The 18105-nt window shown below is 30.8% G+C and overlaps 3 protein-coding genes across 6 annotated transcripts in view; 1 reads left to right on the forward strand and 2 right to left on the reverse strand.

Moving 5' to 3' along the window:
* LOC111026261 overlaps positions 1-11467 on the forward strand; it is a 41530-nt gene extending 30063 nt beyond the window's left edge. For 2 of the 4 annotated variants that reach the window (XM_022304315.1, XM_022304316.1), the window contains exons 11-17: positions 13-222; positions 6685-6790; positions 6880-7108; positions 7535-7734; positions 8128-8301; positions 8814-8981; positions 9981-10245. In XM_022304315.1, coding sequence (XP_022160007.1) covers positions 13-222; positions 6685-6790; positions 6880-7108; positions 7535-7734; positions 8128-8301; positions 8814-8981; positions 9981-10245 — 1352 coding nt within the window. Of the gene's footprint in view, positions 1-12; positions 223-6684; positions 6791-6879; positions 7109-7534; positions 7735-8127; positions 8302-8813; positions 8982-9980 lie in introns of all 4 variants that reach the window. The other 2 variants (XM_022304314.1, XM_022304313.1) reach the window with 1 other exon arrangement.
* Positions 1929-5710, reverse strand: LOC111026263 (zinc finger protein 189-like). The gene is made up of 2 exons (XM_022304317.1): positions 4444-5710; positions 1929-2879 (listed from the first exon to the last, which is right to left on the reverse strand). The coding sequence occupies exons 1-2, from the start codon at positions 4455-4457 to the stop codon at positions 2288-2290; spliced, it is 606 nt and encodes a 201-aa protein (XP_022160009.1). The 5' UTR covers positions 4458-5710; the 3' UTR covers positions 1929-2287.
* Positions 11468-14893: 3426 nt separating the features above from the next.
* Positions 14894-16033, reverse strand: LOC111026247 (26S proteasome complex subunit SEM1-like). The gene is made up of 3 exons (XM_022304288.1): positions 15921-16033; positions 15735-15831; positions 14894-15029 (listed from the first exon to the last, which is right to left on the reverse strand). The coding sequence occupies exons 1-3, from the start codon at positions 16024-16026 to the stop codon at positions 14990-14992; spliced, it is 243 nt and encodes an 80-aa protein (XP_022159980.1). The 5' UTR covers positions 16027-16033; the 3' UTR covers positions 14894-14989.
* Positions 16034-18105: the final 2072 nt, after the last annotated feature.

An 18105-nucleotide genomic window follows, 5' to 3' on the forward strand; every position in this document is an offset into this window, starting at 1 on the left:
TACATTTTTTAGATCTGGTAAGAAATTGCTGCTTTGGTGCTGAAAAAATTACATTTTGTCTCGACAATGACTATACAGAAGACTTGCATGCAATCGTCCTGGATGTTCTTTGTCCAGCTCTATATGCACTGTTCAGTGAAAACCTTAAATCTGTTTTAGAAACATCTTTTGGTTCTGTTAATAACTCTGTATGGCAAGTGATTGAAGCTTCTTCTCAACAAGGTTAGTTAATTGCTGCTAATACTTAATGGGTGTACAATATAATTAGTTTAGAGCCACAACATAATTATTAAAATATGAATAATGATTGTAGGTGCAACTACAGTGTTAGCCACCTTTTAAACATTTTTAGAAAATGAAAAATATATAGGCTATCAAAGCACTGAAAAAAATTTAAAGCGTGAAGAAAATTTTTAGTTAAATTATAATATATTACAGCTTAATTTTTCAACCTTAGGAATAATATGTGTATATATATAGCCCTTCTTTTATGTGATCAAATTAGTTCTTCAAAAATTTTAGTATCAACATTTGAACAATTAAATTTTTTTTTAAATTTTTTTTTTTTAAATTTTCAATTAAATTGGTGGTTAGAAATATTATCTCAAACATTTAATAAGCACACAAGGACTAATCTACAATTAAATGACATTTTGCCAATGAAATGTATAATATCTAATTGTTTCATTACAATAATAAGTTTTTTGGCGTACTATGTTTTTATATGTTGCTATGTACCCGTGTATACAATTTTTCCCAAACTCGGCCCTTAACACATTTGACACACGAGACCTTCATCTTCATTCCTAAACTATACAATGATGGCGAGAATAATAATGCCCAAGACCCATAATAAATACATGGGTGGCATAATTTATAGGTCATTGATAAAAATTAAAAAGTAACAAAAATATTGTTATTTCTATAATTTATATTGATGAAGTATTAAGATGTATAATATAATATTTATTAATGACAAATAATTATTTGTTTCATAAGTTTTGCTTTTTAAAACTCAACAATAGATAGTTAGCAATACCCGATTAGTTAAAATACAACTATTAAATGATAGTATAAATAAAACAACCATGAAAGTTGAGAAATTGAGATCATTGAATGATGTACAGGTACACTATTGGTCTATGAATAAGTCAGCTCATCTCACCATTTGTTTTCTCTCTCTGATCCATGTATAACATATCCAATTTAAGTTTAGCAGAACAAACCCTGAGTTATAACTTTTAATATTATAGTGAATTCACCTATCACCAAACTTTAAGCTAAAGATATTACCTGTGTCCCTACATTGGCTTTTTTACAATATTTTAATTTTTAACCAATTTAAAAGCATTTTTAAAATGTAATAATTTCCACACCCATAACTTACTTACAAATTTAAATATCATAAAATAGCTAATGTATGGACACAAGTAATGTTCTTAACTTAAAGTTTGATGATGGACACGTGGTTGGTTCTGCTAAACTTAAATTTGCTATGTTGCGCGTGGGTCAGAGAGAGAAAACAAATAATGCCCTGACATACCCTTTTATGGATGATTTTTGTTATGTATCATATATTTAACCGTAAAAACATCGAACTGTGTATCATTTTAACTTAAATGTTTATTATTTTATCATCCATATCTGTAACGACTAACAAGTGTACTTATAACCAAACTTATCCTGACCATTGATATAATTTTTAAATGTATAAATACTACATAGTAAAATATACGTATTTTACGTTTATACTAGGTATAAGTATAATCACAGAACACTAACGTATGTACTATGTATTGTATAAAAATACATTACAATACATTTAAATGTATTTTTATATTTTCGTTGTGTAAATATTATTTGAAATTGTGTAAAAAAAACAAGTGTGAGTGTTTTTCTTAAAAAAAGAATAATTAAAGCAAAGTATATAAAGGTAAAACAAACAAAAATGTATTTTTAATTATTACTCCTCGAGATAAAATATGCAAATGTAAATTTTGTTTACTTGTTCGTGGCGTGTGACGACAAGTATTTAAATAAAAGTATACAAATAAAACATAAATATTACTAAAATAACTGTTAGAGGCACCCGTTGGCAAGATAACAAGAAAATATATTGTGATCGTAGAATCTATAATGCGATACACTTTGTGCATGATAATATTATTTTTAAATTATAATCGTCTTCAATTTTCTTCGGGACACCCCGGGAGTGAGAAGTACGCCGTGATCTGTTGATAATAATAATAATACTGATTATAACAATGATCAATTAACCGCAATCCCTTTATTGGCTCTGAGAAGGTGACAGCGGCAAAGGACCAGGAGGAGAAACGGTTACGCGGTGTGTCTTCTGATGCCTGACCAACTGGTACTGTTGGCAGTAGGACACTCGGCACTTGTCGCACGCGTACGGCTTGTCGACGTCGTGGACGCGTTTATGCGTGGCCAGGTTGCCCATCTGCGTGAACTGCCGACCACAGACGTCACACGCGTACGGCGTGTGGCCGGAGTGGACGCCGCGAACGTGAGTGCGCAGGTTGCCCACCTGTGCGAACGACCTGCGGCACACCACGCACGTGTACGGCTTTTCGCCCGTGTGCACACGCACATGGTTCACCAGGTTGCTAACGTGCCGGAACCGTTTGCAGCACAGTTGGCACTTGCGCTTGTCCGGCGCCAAGTGCTGGGCCAAGAACCTCTTGGTCGGGAACATGCGCGCGCACTTGTCGCACTCCAAGTCCCTGGCGCACTCCAAGCTTATCTCTTTGGTCACAGACTGACGCCGCTGCGCTGGTTGTACTGGTTTTCGTTGCCGCTGAATTTGCTGTTGTTGTGGCTGATTTTGGAGACACCATACAGCCTCAGTCTGTTGTGCCCTGCGAATGAAGAAACGATCATGTGATTTCCATCCCTGAATTAGTGGCGGCGGCAGTAGTGTAGTTACAATTTGATTCTTGGGGGTGGTAGGGGGGTAATTTGTTAGGTCATTGTCAGGTAGAAGGCCATGCTTCCCCTTCTACTGACATACAGCTCTGTTTTTTTTAAAATGACAACTTCTCTTGGGAGAGTCTGCTCTTCGCCTGAATCATGGGAGTTAACACTTGAAAAAACGACATCGTAATGCTTTCAATTCAATATTTCTGTATACGTATGAGCGCGTTCGTCAGCGGTAGTGGCTCTTATACCAAGATCTAAGATAGTAATGGTTGCCCATCGATAAAATGTCTTATCCGAGAATATTACTTAGATATAAATCTAGCAATAGTCGCGTTACAGTTTTGTTCACACGGATCGTTGCTATTAAAATTTTAATGTAAACCAATAATCAAAGTTTATTTGTAGAAGTTTTCACTTCTGTCTTCTGTTTCAAGACCGTAAATTGTATTTTTTAATACGCCACTACACGCTACTTTAACGCGAAGGTTTTCGATATAATTGATATTGGTTTTTGGTGTAACGCTGAAAAAAATGTATGTAGAGACAGGAAATATTGACTTAATGTCTATATTAGCATTTCCTATACACCATACAATTTTCAAAATATTTTGACTCATTTTAAATATTTTTTTATTATTTTTTTTTTAAATTTATGTCGTTAAAAAAATGTTTGAACGGTCAAAGTCAAAATACTTGAAAATATACAAGGTGCCTAGTAAGTTGATAGTGGAAATTAAAAAAAAGTTGAGCTTAAATTCTCAATAATTTTTAAGAGCGTCTGAAGTTCAAATTTTCACGACCTTGGCTATTTATTCGGTTTCTCATGGAATGATTTTCTTGTTAGTTTTTAATAACGAATAACTGTAAATACTCGAAATTCATACCAAATGTTTATTTTATCATTTTCAAAATATTTTGACACATTTAGAGCTGTTTTTGAAATGTCTAAGTTTTTTAGTTTTTTTTTCTATTTATGTCCATACAATTTTTCGTTGGGTCAAAAAGCTTGTAAATGTAATACACGGCTCCTCACATAGCAGTTCACCATTCATCGGTATTCACAAATTTGTGAAAACTTGAATATAATACGATTATGAACTCGATAATATTTAATATTACATTTTTGATATTTTTAATCAAGTACTTCATTTAAAAATAAAAAATGATAACTACATTTTGATTATGATTTTTAATGAACTTAAATCAAATGTACCGATTTTAATATTCAATTTAAGACCTAACAAAATTATTAATTAGCGTCTAGCACTAAAAATCAGAAATTATAACGATTGCATCTCACAATAAACATAAATATGACAAACATGTCATGATCAAACACATGTTTTCTAATTTTCTTATTTATTAAAATTAAATATTTTAAAATCTAAAAAAAATGGAGAATCAAAAACAAACGTTGTAAAATAGTTAAAATTATAAATTGTAAATTTGACTATAGAGTTGTTCAATCATCTTGCTTATGTACGGAAATGTTAGACAACTTACTGGCTGTCGGACATCTCGATCTGTTTTGGTAATTATTTGGAATTCTTCAATTATTTAAACAACACTATCTTGAAGAGGTAGAATGTCGTCGACTCAGGAGCTGCGTCCGACTAATATATGACTATAATAGAACTGAGCATATTTGGTTTGAATTATTGGTAATAGCCAGTGGACAGGGAATCATGCTCAGCTGTTTAGCAGTAATTAGACTTTGCACCGACGAGCGTCGACGGGAACCAATCTATATATTGTTATCACTATAATAAACAATAATATTTTTACCGCATCGAGAATTATTTCTATTTTCGTCCATATGCTGTTGGTGTGCATTGGGATGTTTTTAGATAATAATAATATATTAGATAATTGTGGGTAGCGCTGCCTCTTGGTATAATAATACCAATGTTGTTAATTTGTTACTATTACTGTATGATGCTCAAAAATAATAAATTATTATTCGTTATCGGCACTAGACCGAGTACAAAATGAGAACACCAATAATATTGTGTTAATATTTAATCTTGACACATGTAATCACTAAACTAAAAACTAGTCGGTTTGATTTTATTGGTGGTATAATTCTTTTAACACATCTACGTCTTTGCAGATATGTATAGTACTTATTTTGTTATTTATCATCTTCGTAAAGATATCTATTTTATCCCGTTTAAAATTAATTTTCATTATTTTTCGTCTTATTTTTGCTTCGGAGTTCAGGCTCTCTCTTATTGTTTTCATTTCTAAATAGAAAAATTAAAATAATACCTATTATATTCCCATTTTCAATATCAAACTTAGACAAAAATTGTAATCGCCGTCTGAACTACTCGAGGTACTAAAGGCAGTTTTAATCGAAGAAAGTAAAACTATACAACGTTTAATCCATTTTCTGTTTTCTGTGCAATCCATAATCTATTATTTGAAAATTAAATTATGACATCAATAAATAGACCCTTATAATAATAAATAGTTCATTAATTTCATAATTCATTTTTACCCGCATTTTGTACCTTCTTATTTCGATAGTTAATACGTACCGGTACCGTGAGACGTGCGTTGGTTACAACGTTATATTATTACTTATTAGTTATTAGTTGTATAGTTATATTTAGAGTAATATAGACTATAGACATATGAGTTCATTATAAAATATGAATTTAATAGAATTTGATTTTCTATTCAACTATTGTTGATGCATTTAAGTTGTTTAAACGTTTCCATAAGCCGTCATCGTTAAAATAATTGTATGTATCAATATTATAATTTTACTAAGGTACTTTATTATATATTAATATATTATAGTAACTAATATTGAACGAATAATAATGTAAAGACATAATTTATGTATCATATTAATCAAGGTACAGTCAATAACATTTTTAAGCGATTTAAACTATTAAATTGTAGACACATTGATTTTTTAATATTATATAGCATATTATAAAATCAATGGTAAGCATTATTTGTGTTATGTTTTTTATGTCTACTTAATAGTATTACTTCTTATTTGGTATAAAAATAGGTAGTTTTTTTTAAATCTCTTATGTCTATGTAAATTGTACATAATAATATATAGTTGCTTGGTGAGGTGCGGTTGTACGTCCCCCCTAAAATATATATATATATATGATACACCTGTTGGACCTTTTTTCATTATAATATAAGGTGTACATAACAAATTTGTTATACGAGAAATCGTTGTTTCCTTATTAAAATACGAATTTATAAAAGTAATAAATTGTTAAATTATAAAATAAGATGTGCCTACTACAGACAACAGTCAATGTGTTAGTTCTTGATAATGTGTGTATCGATTGTTAACGGATGAGATAGTGAAACCAGTATTTGTTCTCATCTTACGTACGCATTAAATATTTAAATACATTAATGTTTAATAATATAAATGCAAGGCATTTATTACTAATGTTTGGCGAAAGAATTGACACTCCTCGTCCTAACTATTAGGCTTGACTTCAATGGTATACTAATTAGACAATTTTAGTTTTCAATTTGTTCATATAAAATTTAAAAAAATTTAAATAATAAGTTATATAAAAATTAATAATACTTTTGTAATACCGTTGAAATATTTGGCAATCAATTTATATCATATTTAGGTATTATGGATAATTCTGTTTATAATATAAGAGCCATGATCTTAACTGAAGTTTAAATGATTTTTGGTTACCTGGTTTAAGCGTATCCATTTATATTGTACTATTGAAAGATTTATTGTTTCAGGTGTTCTCTCTTCTGCGCTTAACGAACTGACGGCAAAGGTCAACAATGAACTGGCACTCAACGAGGGTGTAATGAAGTTCAATGCATTTATTTTCGGCCTGTTAAAGTGAGAATCAATTGAAGCTGCAAACGAAACTTATTATCTTTGAAATATACGTCTTAATATTATTATTTACTATAATGTATTTGTTTTAGTGTTGGTGGCTTGGACGCTTGGCTGAGCTATATGAGAACCCGCGAATCGGTATGGCAAAAATACTATAACCGGAACGCGCTATTCGTCCGCGCCAATTTTGGGTGCACCTTGCACAGGGATCTCGTGGATCGTTTGATCGCTTCTGCTAGACCCTTGGCTAAGTACAGACCAGATTTCGATCCGCTGTACGAATGTCGCAAGCTCCACGAAAGCTTATCCAACATAAATGTAAGTGTTTTCTGTCAACCCGTTATCGTATAGTTTGTAATTTTCATTTGATCGCGAGCCAACGACGTGGTTTTGTGAAACATTCTTGGTAAATAAATTGAACTTCGATCATTTATCATAATTCATAATAATTTATGAAATCATTTTCTCTACAGCGTTTTGTTCTTATGGTTTTCAAACTTGTCACTATTTTTTCTTTGGTTTTTTTTTCTAAAATTGATCTGAAATAGGGAAATGATTCCACGCTACACAATTGTTGAGAAAAAATACCGAAACCAAATTTACTTACAATATTCCATTGTAATATTAATATATTATTGTCTATCCGCGATACAAACAGAAAATATCACTACAACGCCTTCAATACATTTATATTATTATTATTTCGTATAAATGACGAATGTGTAATATGTTTTAAAAACGTAGAACCGAACGTCGTGGTTACTGAAGAAAACAGCTCGGACGTTGGAAAACGAATCCTCCAGGCCCAGGTCGTACGTTGATTCGGCCGCCAAGACGACGGTAGACGTGGCGGGCACGGCCAGCAAACGCTGGAGCGGCGTGCACATGGGCTCCAAGCTGGCCACGGCCTTCGAACGGCTGGACAATATTGACGAGAGGATCCAGTGAGTTTGGTGTATATATTTATGTGAATGTCGAAATGCGCGGTGAATGTTGACATTCACTGCTGTTTTTAGTGAATATCAACATTTTGAATGCATATTAAAAATATACCAACAGTGACCGTCGAATGTTAACATTCGTAACGATTATCGACGAGTATTAACATTCACAATTTACTTTTGGTGAATGTTAGCATTTTGAGTTAAGGATTTTTGTCTCCCCTCGATTACTGCTATAAAGTATTAAGTGCTATGTAAAAAACGTCAGTTCCTACCTATACCTTGAAATATTTGGGTATTTCTGAGTAGTTAAACTTTAAGAACCCTTCCCTCATCCCAGTCCCTTTTTTTGTAATTCGGTTTGCATAATTTTTACGGCGAATGTGTTCGTAACAGACCGGAAGTTGCCGAGACTTGCCACAATAGCAGCGACACCACCAAGGAGACGCCTATTATTAAAGGGCAACGGTTCAGGCGGCTTCAGATGAAGTGGGAGCTGCTCAGCACCAAGGACCTGACGTTGGACACACCCGATTTTGATGGACCTAGGGGCGAGTCGACGAACGCTAGGTATTTATGTTGTAATATATTTTTTACCTGGCGAAGCATACTGATGTGATGTATATATGGTGATAGATATATGTATGGTGATCTATTTGACGTGCTTCATAGATGTTTGAAAAATCATTTATTACTTTCATACCGTTTTAATAGTGTTAATAACTTTCAACTATAATAGATTTTTGAATACATTGTTGAACACAGATAAAGAAAAAAATCTTACCCTTCGATATTTTAAGTCTATATTTTTCCATAAAACCATATGAAATAGTATAATGTTACAACTTAAGAGGATGTCAACGCACTGTTAGTTTTCTCTTTGTCCCACGTACAATATAGACATACACCAAACCGTCACGTTTGATATCGTGTTTGTAACACGATGACAAAATATGCCATAAAATACTTAAAAGTATATTATATTATTATATGTTATTTTTTAAAAGCAGTAGTCAAACGGATCACCCTCTCCGTTATAAAAAAAAAATGTTTAATGGAACCATCGGTTTTGTTCTGTACAGGAGAGCCGCCGTTAAGTCGCGCATACCACGGCTAGTTCTGTCGCCTGTCCAACAACCAGGCCCCGATGCGTTCGGCAACAAGCGTCCGATGACCGCCACTTACAGAGCCGATTCGCCGACTTCGCCCTCTGGCAGTGCCAACAACAAAATCGAACACACTTCCAACAGGTCGGTGTACGCTACTATAATCGATAACTATAATATGACGTTCAATATTCGGTGATTTCGACCTGTGGAAGGATGTGATTTAATTGAGTGTATAGATAGGAGTTATAAGGGGCGGAGGCCGTCCTTAAACACAGAAATTAAATTATTAGATAGTGATCTACTAAAAGCTGATAAAATTATGATAATATTATAATTATTTTACTATTTATTAATTTATTTAAAACAATAGCCTTATATTTTTAAATATGACCTTTAGACCCTTTGTTTGATAAAAAATAATTTCTCTATCGTTTTGTTTTTTAATGTCATGATACTATGGGTCCTAAAATACCACCATGTACGTTGGCGAAGGACCTAATCCATATAAACCCTTCATTCTTCAAAATATTATAATAACACTTACACTCGTTATATTTATGTATATTTGAAGCAAAGTATAAATGTCAAAGAACTTTGTATATTTAAATCAAAGAACACTTGTTATTCTAGAAACTACAAACATTTTTGAATTCTGAGTACTACGATGTAAGAAATCGAATTTTGGACTTGGAGTTTATGAGTTAGGTTAGGTATAAGTATTAAAAGTTTAGATTAGTGGTGCGAAGTGGGCTGTAGACTGTAGAGTGGCCCAGGCCGCGCGTGGCTTTCCAGTTTTACCAGCTCACTAAGCTTTCAATAATTAAAACTAATTAGCAACACGTCTGAAATTTGATATGTACCTATCAAAATATTCTGCAATTTGAGTCTGAAATTAAAAATGCATGTTGTTGTTCAAAACAATTTTATTTAGTCATATAAAAAAAAATGTATGTTTGGAACTTAAAAACTGTGGTAAATATTATGGTGCTCAAGAAATTTTTTCTTGGGATTTTTTTAAACCATAACTGAATCGCTATTTTTGTGATCCCGCCGCTTAATATAAGGTCCAAGACCCAGCAGTAACACAGTGATATTATATTAACCATGTATACTTATGAGACTGTTTTTCTGGATTTTCAGGACCAGAAAACCGCCGCCAGCGTCCACCCCGAAGGCGACGCGACCCAGCAGCCTCACGCAAAGGACCACGCCCTGCAGGGTGGAGCCCATTCGTTACGTGCGGACCCTTTCGCACCGGCTGTCGGCAGACAACGGACACTTGTCGTTCAACGAGGGCGAGAAGTTGCAGCTCGTCCTGGACGTGGACGACAAGTGGATACTCTGCTGTCGGGGGGCCCGCAAAGGTCTCGTGCCTAGGTCCTCCGTGCTGATGGTGTCCAAGTGAGAGACCCACCGGTGGGTGTCGCGTATGGTGGCCGCCCGGCACATTCCGCAATGATATTGATAATAATAATCTACTTTGATTATTTGAGCGTTTAATTTATCGTCTATATTAATTATAATATATGTTTCTATTTCGTTTTTAATATGGTCTCATTTTCCTTGTATTTTGTGTTTATTTCCGTGTATAGAGTACTACTACTACGATAATATTATGTTAATTATTTTTTGTCTATGATTTGCAAACTATTACATTAATATTGACCGACGGTTCGTGATGATGGGATAGTGTTGTGACACGTCGCGTGTACATCGTTTTTCAAGGCGTCCAAGTGCAATCGCCTTCGATTTGTCGCTTTGTTTTTTTCGTTGTTTTCTTATGTTTTCTTTTTTATTCTTAACAATTTACACCAGTTTTTTTTCTTTTTACGCAATGAAATTCGCACTTTGCAGTGAATAAAACAATTATCTGCAGTTGTACTCGGAGGGGCGTGTCGTTAGGTGCTTTTTATATTTTGTTGTCGTGTGTTCATATGCACTGTGAAAAAGTAATTTTTATGTTTTTATAAATCACGCAAATATTTGTTATTCAAACAGCCGCCCTTCTTGTAATTTAAACTACGTTTCTTATACATACCTAATAAGTAATAGGTGTGTATATAATAATATATATTCTAGTTACAAGAGTCGATGCTTTATTTATATACCTAATGCTTATGAGATAACTACTTTTTGTAATTAAAAAAAAGTAAAAGTATTACACTAATGCTTAGATTATAGAACATATCTTTTATTTTTTACAACATTTTTCTACTATCGTTTTGTTTTGATTTATAAATTCTAGTTGCCGTTGAGACCTTATTTGTTCGGCTCCTTTGCAATGGCTTTGAACAAAAAGGGTCTCGATGTGTGTCTCCAATGATCCGCGTCCGATCTCTGTTGGACGTTGTGTGTCGTTCTATCCACTGTGCTCTTGTATACCCCAAACCATATGTTTGAAAATAATTTAGTCCTTTGCCTAAGCCAAAAAATAGCTTTGACTAATACTATGTTGCTTTATATAAGTATAAGGTTTATATTATTATTATATTATGTTGTAAATTATCATTTTTTTTTTTTTTGTTTTGTTTCTTTCATATTTCAGTTTTATAGACTTTAATCATAGGTCCTTTAAAATTTTATTTTTGTTATTTTTTGTTTAATTAAACAAATAAGACTGCTTTAAACACTCGGTATTTTTATTTTATTTGTATATTTTGTTATTATTTTCCATACATTGAAACAATATTATTAACAGTCCCAGCATCGATTAAATATAATATTCTAAACATTTTAAATAATGGTACCAGTATTCTAATGTTAAAGTATAATATATTTATAAAAATATACGTTAATATATAATATTAACGTATTTTTAAGTATAACAGTACACAATTATTCAATATTATATTAACACTAAACATTATTCTCTTCACATTAAGTATAACATTATTACAAACCCCGATGATTGTATATTTGTTAAAATTTTGTTAATTAATCAATAGTTCGATGATGTGCCATGACCAAAAAAGGTTAAAACAAAAACTATTACTAAACATTTTATTATATTCAAATTATGATATACCGAGCAATACATATGTATAAACAGACAACTTGTGTTTGTTGGAATGAAAAATATATTGATAAATAAATAACAATAAATCCATTTTGTGTGATTTTTAAACTATCAAGTAGTCACAAACTCGAAACAGTCTGGAGTTTTCAATCAGACAACTGTTTTACTTTGGCTCATGCTCAATATTAGCAACAGTATTAGTAAGTTTGAAATTCCAGTAGCGGTTTATTCCTTTTTTCTAAATTATATCCATGTTAAAGAACAGCATAGTATGTTTGCTTCAGAAAGTTTCCTCTCACGTTGATGTGCATGCATTTTTTTTTTTTTGTTCAATGGATGTAGTTCATGACTGATGTATCAATTAATTCAATTTATTTAAATACCTTCAAAACCTTTCAAACTGTCCTTTCATTTATTAGGAGTTTGCACTGCACTGGGATCATTGTTAATATATATCACCTGGAGGGATTTTTATTCGTTGCCGAGTATTACTTAATAATAGTTATTAAATGTTTAATTTAATGGTAACTACTGCGGTATTATGTGTAGGATATAATTACAGACTCAGTTGTGGAGGAATTATTATTTGTTGCAGAATATAATCTGATAAGTACCTAATAGATATGCAGAGCCGGCCTTAGGTATTTAGCCGCCTGTGCCTATTTAAAAACGATCCATAATACCTATAAATCAATAATTCACTAGAAATTGCCGCTCGGTGCGGACGCATAGCTTATACGTAGATTAAACCGGCCCCGTAGACATGTAATTTATTGTTTATGCTTGTTAATCATTAGTCTCAAGTATAAAAATCTTGTTTATCATGTTAAAATCTCAAATAATGTTGAATCATATTTTTGATTCTTAATTGGAATACAAAAAAAATAAGTCCAACCATGTGGTATTGTATTCACGTAAGAATTTATTGTGACGTTTAATCAACATTTATTTTTTAATTGGCTCATAAAAAGACTAAGAACTTTCCTATGACCCGATTCTTATTGCACCTTGCAACCAATTTTAGTCTGATCTTTTACAAATACAATACACACTATATAAAAATAATAAAATATTACTGTTGTACTTGTGTACAGCCAGGGATGGACAAGATAATTGAAAAAAATGTTGAAGATACTAGATACATACATTTTTACCTCTAGACACCAAGTAATATATTTAACATATTTAAAAGATACATTTTTTTTTTTATTATTGTGTAATAAGTAAAATACTTAAATATTATTTAGATAACTTAAGGGAAAGAATCAAAATCTCTCCCACCACCCCCTTAAATTAGGTATAAGGTTAGTATAAATATATGTTAACACAAATATCATCTGCATTACAAATTCAAACATAATTTGTTTTATAAACTGTGCAAGTAAAAAAGATAAATATGATTTTCGAATGAATATATCTTTAATTGTAATTTGTACGCAACAAAAAGAAAAAAATGTTTATGACACAAATTAAAATATGTCTAAAGATACCACAGACATATTTAAGCCACACCCATATTTGCTTACAGCTATAAGTTCAGATGTTTTCTTCTGTGTACGCACTATCAACTCCATAAGATTTCTTTCTTACAAATGATTGAACTTTAATAATCAGCAGACGCTGCCAAATTAATTGTTAATGATTTTTTATAATTCATTTTTTGTATAGGATTATTTCATTGTCATTTTTTAAATTATATATAATATTACAGGCAGTCAACATGTATTAAACATACTAGTAAACCACTGGTTAAACAAGACCCAATAAATTGTACTGTTACATCCAATGGCCATAGACGCCGCGGATAGTTATTTAATAAAAAAAAAAAAAAAGACCCAATAAATAGGTATCTTATTGTAATAATTATTACATAAAACTAAGATGAAAACCAAACAGTTGATTAGGTGAAGGTCAAAGTAGTGAAACAAAATGTTTTAAATTAGATATACAAGATTTTGTTTTTTTTTAAGCAACGATAGAGTATACATAGAGTACTGTTACTTAAAAGTCAAAGAGGATATAATGGAAGTAGCAAACAGGCTGTCATAAATAAAATATCGAGAATGTTGATTATGAGATTAGTTTTTAGGGATTAGGTAAAGATTATATACAAAACGTATTGAAGTATTATTGTATTAAATCAACAGCACAAAATTTGTCCAAACTATTAGATTGATTTAAGAAGATTATGTTTTCTATGTGGATACAGACCTCCAAATTATTAAAATATTAGACCACATGCACACCCTATCAAAAAAATTCCAAAATCCATTGCTCAACTCACTACAATTTTCATATTCATCCACCACTCCAACGACGTCTAAATTGTGGTTGCCCTCACTAGTTAAATTCTACTTCAAGTTTAAAAACTGTTCATGTTGTATTGTTGTTATATAATATTGCATTCAATTATTGAGATTAATCATCTGTTAATTCACCTGTTCGTTTATTTACAATTATTCTTTTAAATAGCTACAAACTAATATTGTTCTGTATTATCCATAGATTCAGATAGCCATAGGCTAGGATTGTCCTAATTTATTAAATTAAAAAAAATATAGAATGTGGTTATATTATCATAAAATCATAAAGTAATTCACTGTACTCTACCTATTTAGTATTTGATATTCATTGAGACATAATATTGTAACTATTATGGCAATTACTTATGTCACTCAAAAGCTCAACATTAAAACATACCAATTTATGGGTATACAATGAAATTATTTATGTAGAAAACAAGTGTTCATTAAACTACATGAAGCTTCAATTGTCGATTGTTGCAATAACAATAATAAAGAGTGTAAGAATCTCCATTAATATATCACTTATTCTTAACAATATTTTTGTGTCATAGGGAACTGTTTTGGACAGATAAGGACAAATTATTAATATATGTTCCTCATTGATCTGTTAAAAAAACATTGATATTTAATTAATTTAAAACTAGGAAATAATTTTGTGACGTAAAATAATATTATATTTGATATAATGTACACATTAAGAAATAATTTAATTCCAAATAAACAAGAAGAAATATTAATATTAATAATGCTATATTAGCTGTATGAATTTATAATTTTAGTTTATACATGTATTTAATACAAAAACAACACATTATGGACCAGTAAACTTAAAAGGTAGCAGGAATATTTTGTTTTTCAAATTCGGCTCTGTAAAATAAAATTAAAAAATATTAAAATTAGTCAATATAACAAAAACAAATGGGTATCATCAAATATTTAAACATTGAAAACCATTAAACCCCAGATTTGAACAAATTTGTGGTCAATATAAAAACATTAAATACTTCTTCAACTGTGTGGTATTTAATTTTAACAAACTTTCATAATATAAATTTAAAATAGATTTTCATGCATAAAAAAATATCGGGTTTAAGGATCTTATTATACAACATGGTAAATTATACCATATATTTTATGTTTAAATACAATTTTTAGCAATTTAATTACATTATTTCTGGACACTACTCTTAAATAATTTTTAAGAATTAAATTAATACAGTAGAATCTGCATATCACGATGCCATTTATAACAATCTTACAAAAAAATGAGTACCAGTGATGTATTTGGTTAGTTTTATATCTGACGTGGAGTATATTATTTTCATCATTCATTACTATTCATATAATAATCAGATTCTCTAGGACCCTTGAAGATTGTTATAAGTGGATTCTACTGTATAGGGGGTAGGTATTCATTTTTAATAGATCTAAAATAATAATAACAATAATTTTAATTTCTATTAACTAAAAGTTGGATTTAAGGCTCAAATAAATAAAACATTTTAAATCTAATACCAGAAATTAATAACAAAAGGTAAACTACTTAGTATAATAACTGTGAGTCATATTTACCTCAATTGAACACTGAAATCATCTTCGACATTGTCATCATCCCAATTATCTTCCCAAACATTAGCCTCTTTATCTTCTTCATCTTGACTAGTCCACTCTAGAATTAAAAATTATATATATATTTATTAGTTAGTTGTTAATTACAATGAACATATCATGCACTTATAACCAAAATCAATCGTTTACCTTCCACTGGGAACTCTTCGAATTCATCGTCTTCTTCCAACAGACCGATATCCAAAGTGTTCTTTTGCTTGTCGCTGTCGGATTTGGGTTCGGTAGAATTAACCATTGTGCTAANGCTCATGCTCAATATTAGCAACAGTATTAGTAAGTTTGAAATTCCAGTAGCGGTTTATTCCTTTTTTCTAAATTATATCCATGTTAAAGAACAGCATAGTATGTTTGCTTCAGAAAGTTTCCTCTCACGTTGATGTGCATGCATTTTTTTTTTTTTGTTCAATGGATGTAGTTCATGACTGATGTATCAATTAATTCAATTTATTTAAATACCTTCAAAACCTTTCAAACTGTCCTTTCATTTATTAGGAGTTTGCACTGCACTGGGATCATTGTTAATATATATCACCTGGAGGGATTTTTATTCGTTGCCGAGTATTACTTAATAATAGTTATTAAATGTTTAATTTAATGGTAACTACTGCGGTATTATGTGTAGGATATAATTACAGACTCAGTTGTGGAGGAATTATTATTTGTTGCAGAATATAATCTGATAAGTACCTAATAGATATGCAGAGCCGGCCTTAGGTATTTAGCCGCCTGTGCCTATTTAAAAACGATCCATAATACCTATAAATCAATAATTCACTAGAAATTGCCGCTCGGTGCGGACGCATAGCTTATACGTAGATTAAACCGGCCCCGTAGACATGTAATTTATTGTTTATGCTTGTTAATCATTAGTCTCAAGTATAAAAATCTTGTTTATCATGTTAAAATCTCAAATAATGTTGAATCATATTTTTGATTCTTAATTGGAATACAAAAAAAATAAGTCCAACCATGTGGTATTGTATTCACGTAAGAATTTATTGTGACGTTTAATCAACATTTATTTTTTAATTGGCTCATAAAAAGACTAAGAACTTTCCTATGACCCGATTCTTATTGCACCTTGCAACCAATTTTAGTCTGATCTTTTACAAATACAATACACACTATATAAAAATAATAAAATATTACTGTTGTACTTGTGTACAGCCAGGGATGGACAAGATAATTGAAAAAAATGTTGAAGATACTAGATACATACATTTTTACCTCTAGACACCAAGTAATATATTTAACATATTTAAAAGATACATTTTTTTTTTTATTATTGTGTAATAAGTAAAATACTTAAATATTATTTAGATAACTTAAGGGAAAGAATCAAAATCTCTCCCACCACCCCCTTAAATTAGGTATAAGGTTAGTATAAATATATGTTAACACAAATATCATCTGCATTACAAATTCAAACATAATTTGTTTTATAAACTGTGCAAGTAAAAAAGATAAATATGATTTTCGAATGAATATATCTTTAATTGTAATTTGTACGCAACAAAAAGAAAAAAATGTTTATGACACAAATTAAAATATGTCTAAAGATACCACAGACATATTTAAGCCACACCCATATTTGCTTACAGCTATAAGTTCAGATGTTTTCTTCTGTGTACGCACTATCAACTCCATAAGATTTCTTTCTTACAAATGATTGAACTTTAATAATCAGCAGACGCTGCCAAATTAATTGTTAATGATTTTTTATAATTCATTTTTTGTATAGGATTATTTCATTGTCATTTTTTAAATTATATATAATATTACAGGCAGTCAACATGTATTAAACATACTAGTAAACCACTGGTTAAACAAGACCCAATAAATTGTACTGTTACATCCAATGGCCATAGACGCCGCGGATAGTTATTTAATAAAAAAAAAAAAAAAGACCCAATAAATAGGTATCTTATTGTAATAATTATTACATAAAACTAAGATGAAAACCAAACAGTTGATTAGGTGAAGGTCAAAGTAGTGAAACAAAATGTTTTAAATTAGATATACAAGATTTTGTTTTTTTTTAAGCAACGATAGAGTATACATAGAGTACTGTTACTTAAAAGTCAAAGAGGATATAATGGAAGTAGCAAACAGGCTGTCATAAATAAAATATCGAGAATGTTGATTATGAGATTAGTTTTTAGGGATTAGGTAAAGATTATATACAAAACGTATTGAAGTATTATTGTATTAAATCAACAGCACAAAATTTGTCCAAACTATTAGATTGATTTAAGAAGATTATGTTTTCTATGTGGATACAGACCTCCAAATTATTAAAATATTAGACCACATG

This window comes from Myzus persicae, unplaced genomic scaffold (genome assembly GCF_001856785.1).
Source record: "Myzus persicae strain clone G006 unplaced genomic scaffold, MPER_G0061.0, whole genome shotgun sequence".
Lineage (NCBI taxonomy): Eukaryota > Metazoa > Arthropoda > Insecta > Hemiptera > Aphididae > Myzus > Myzus persicae.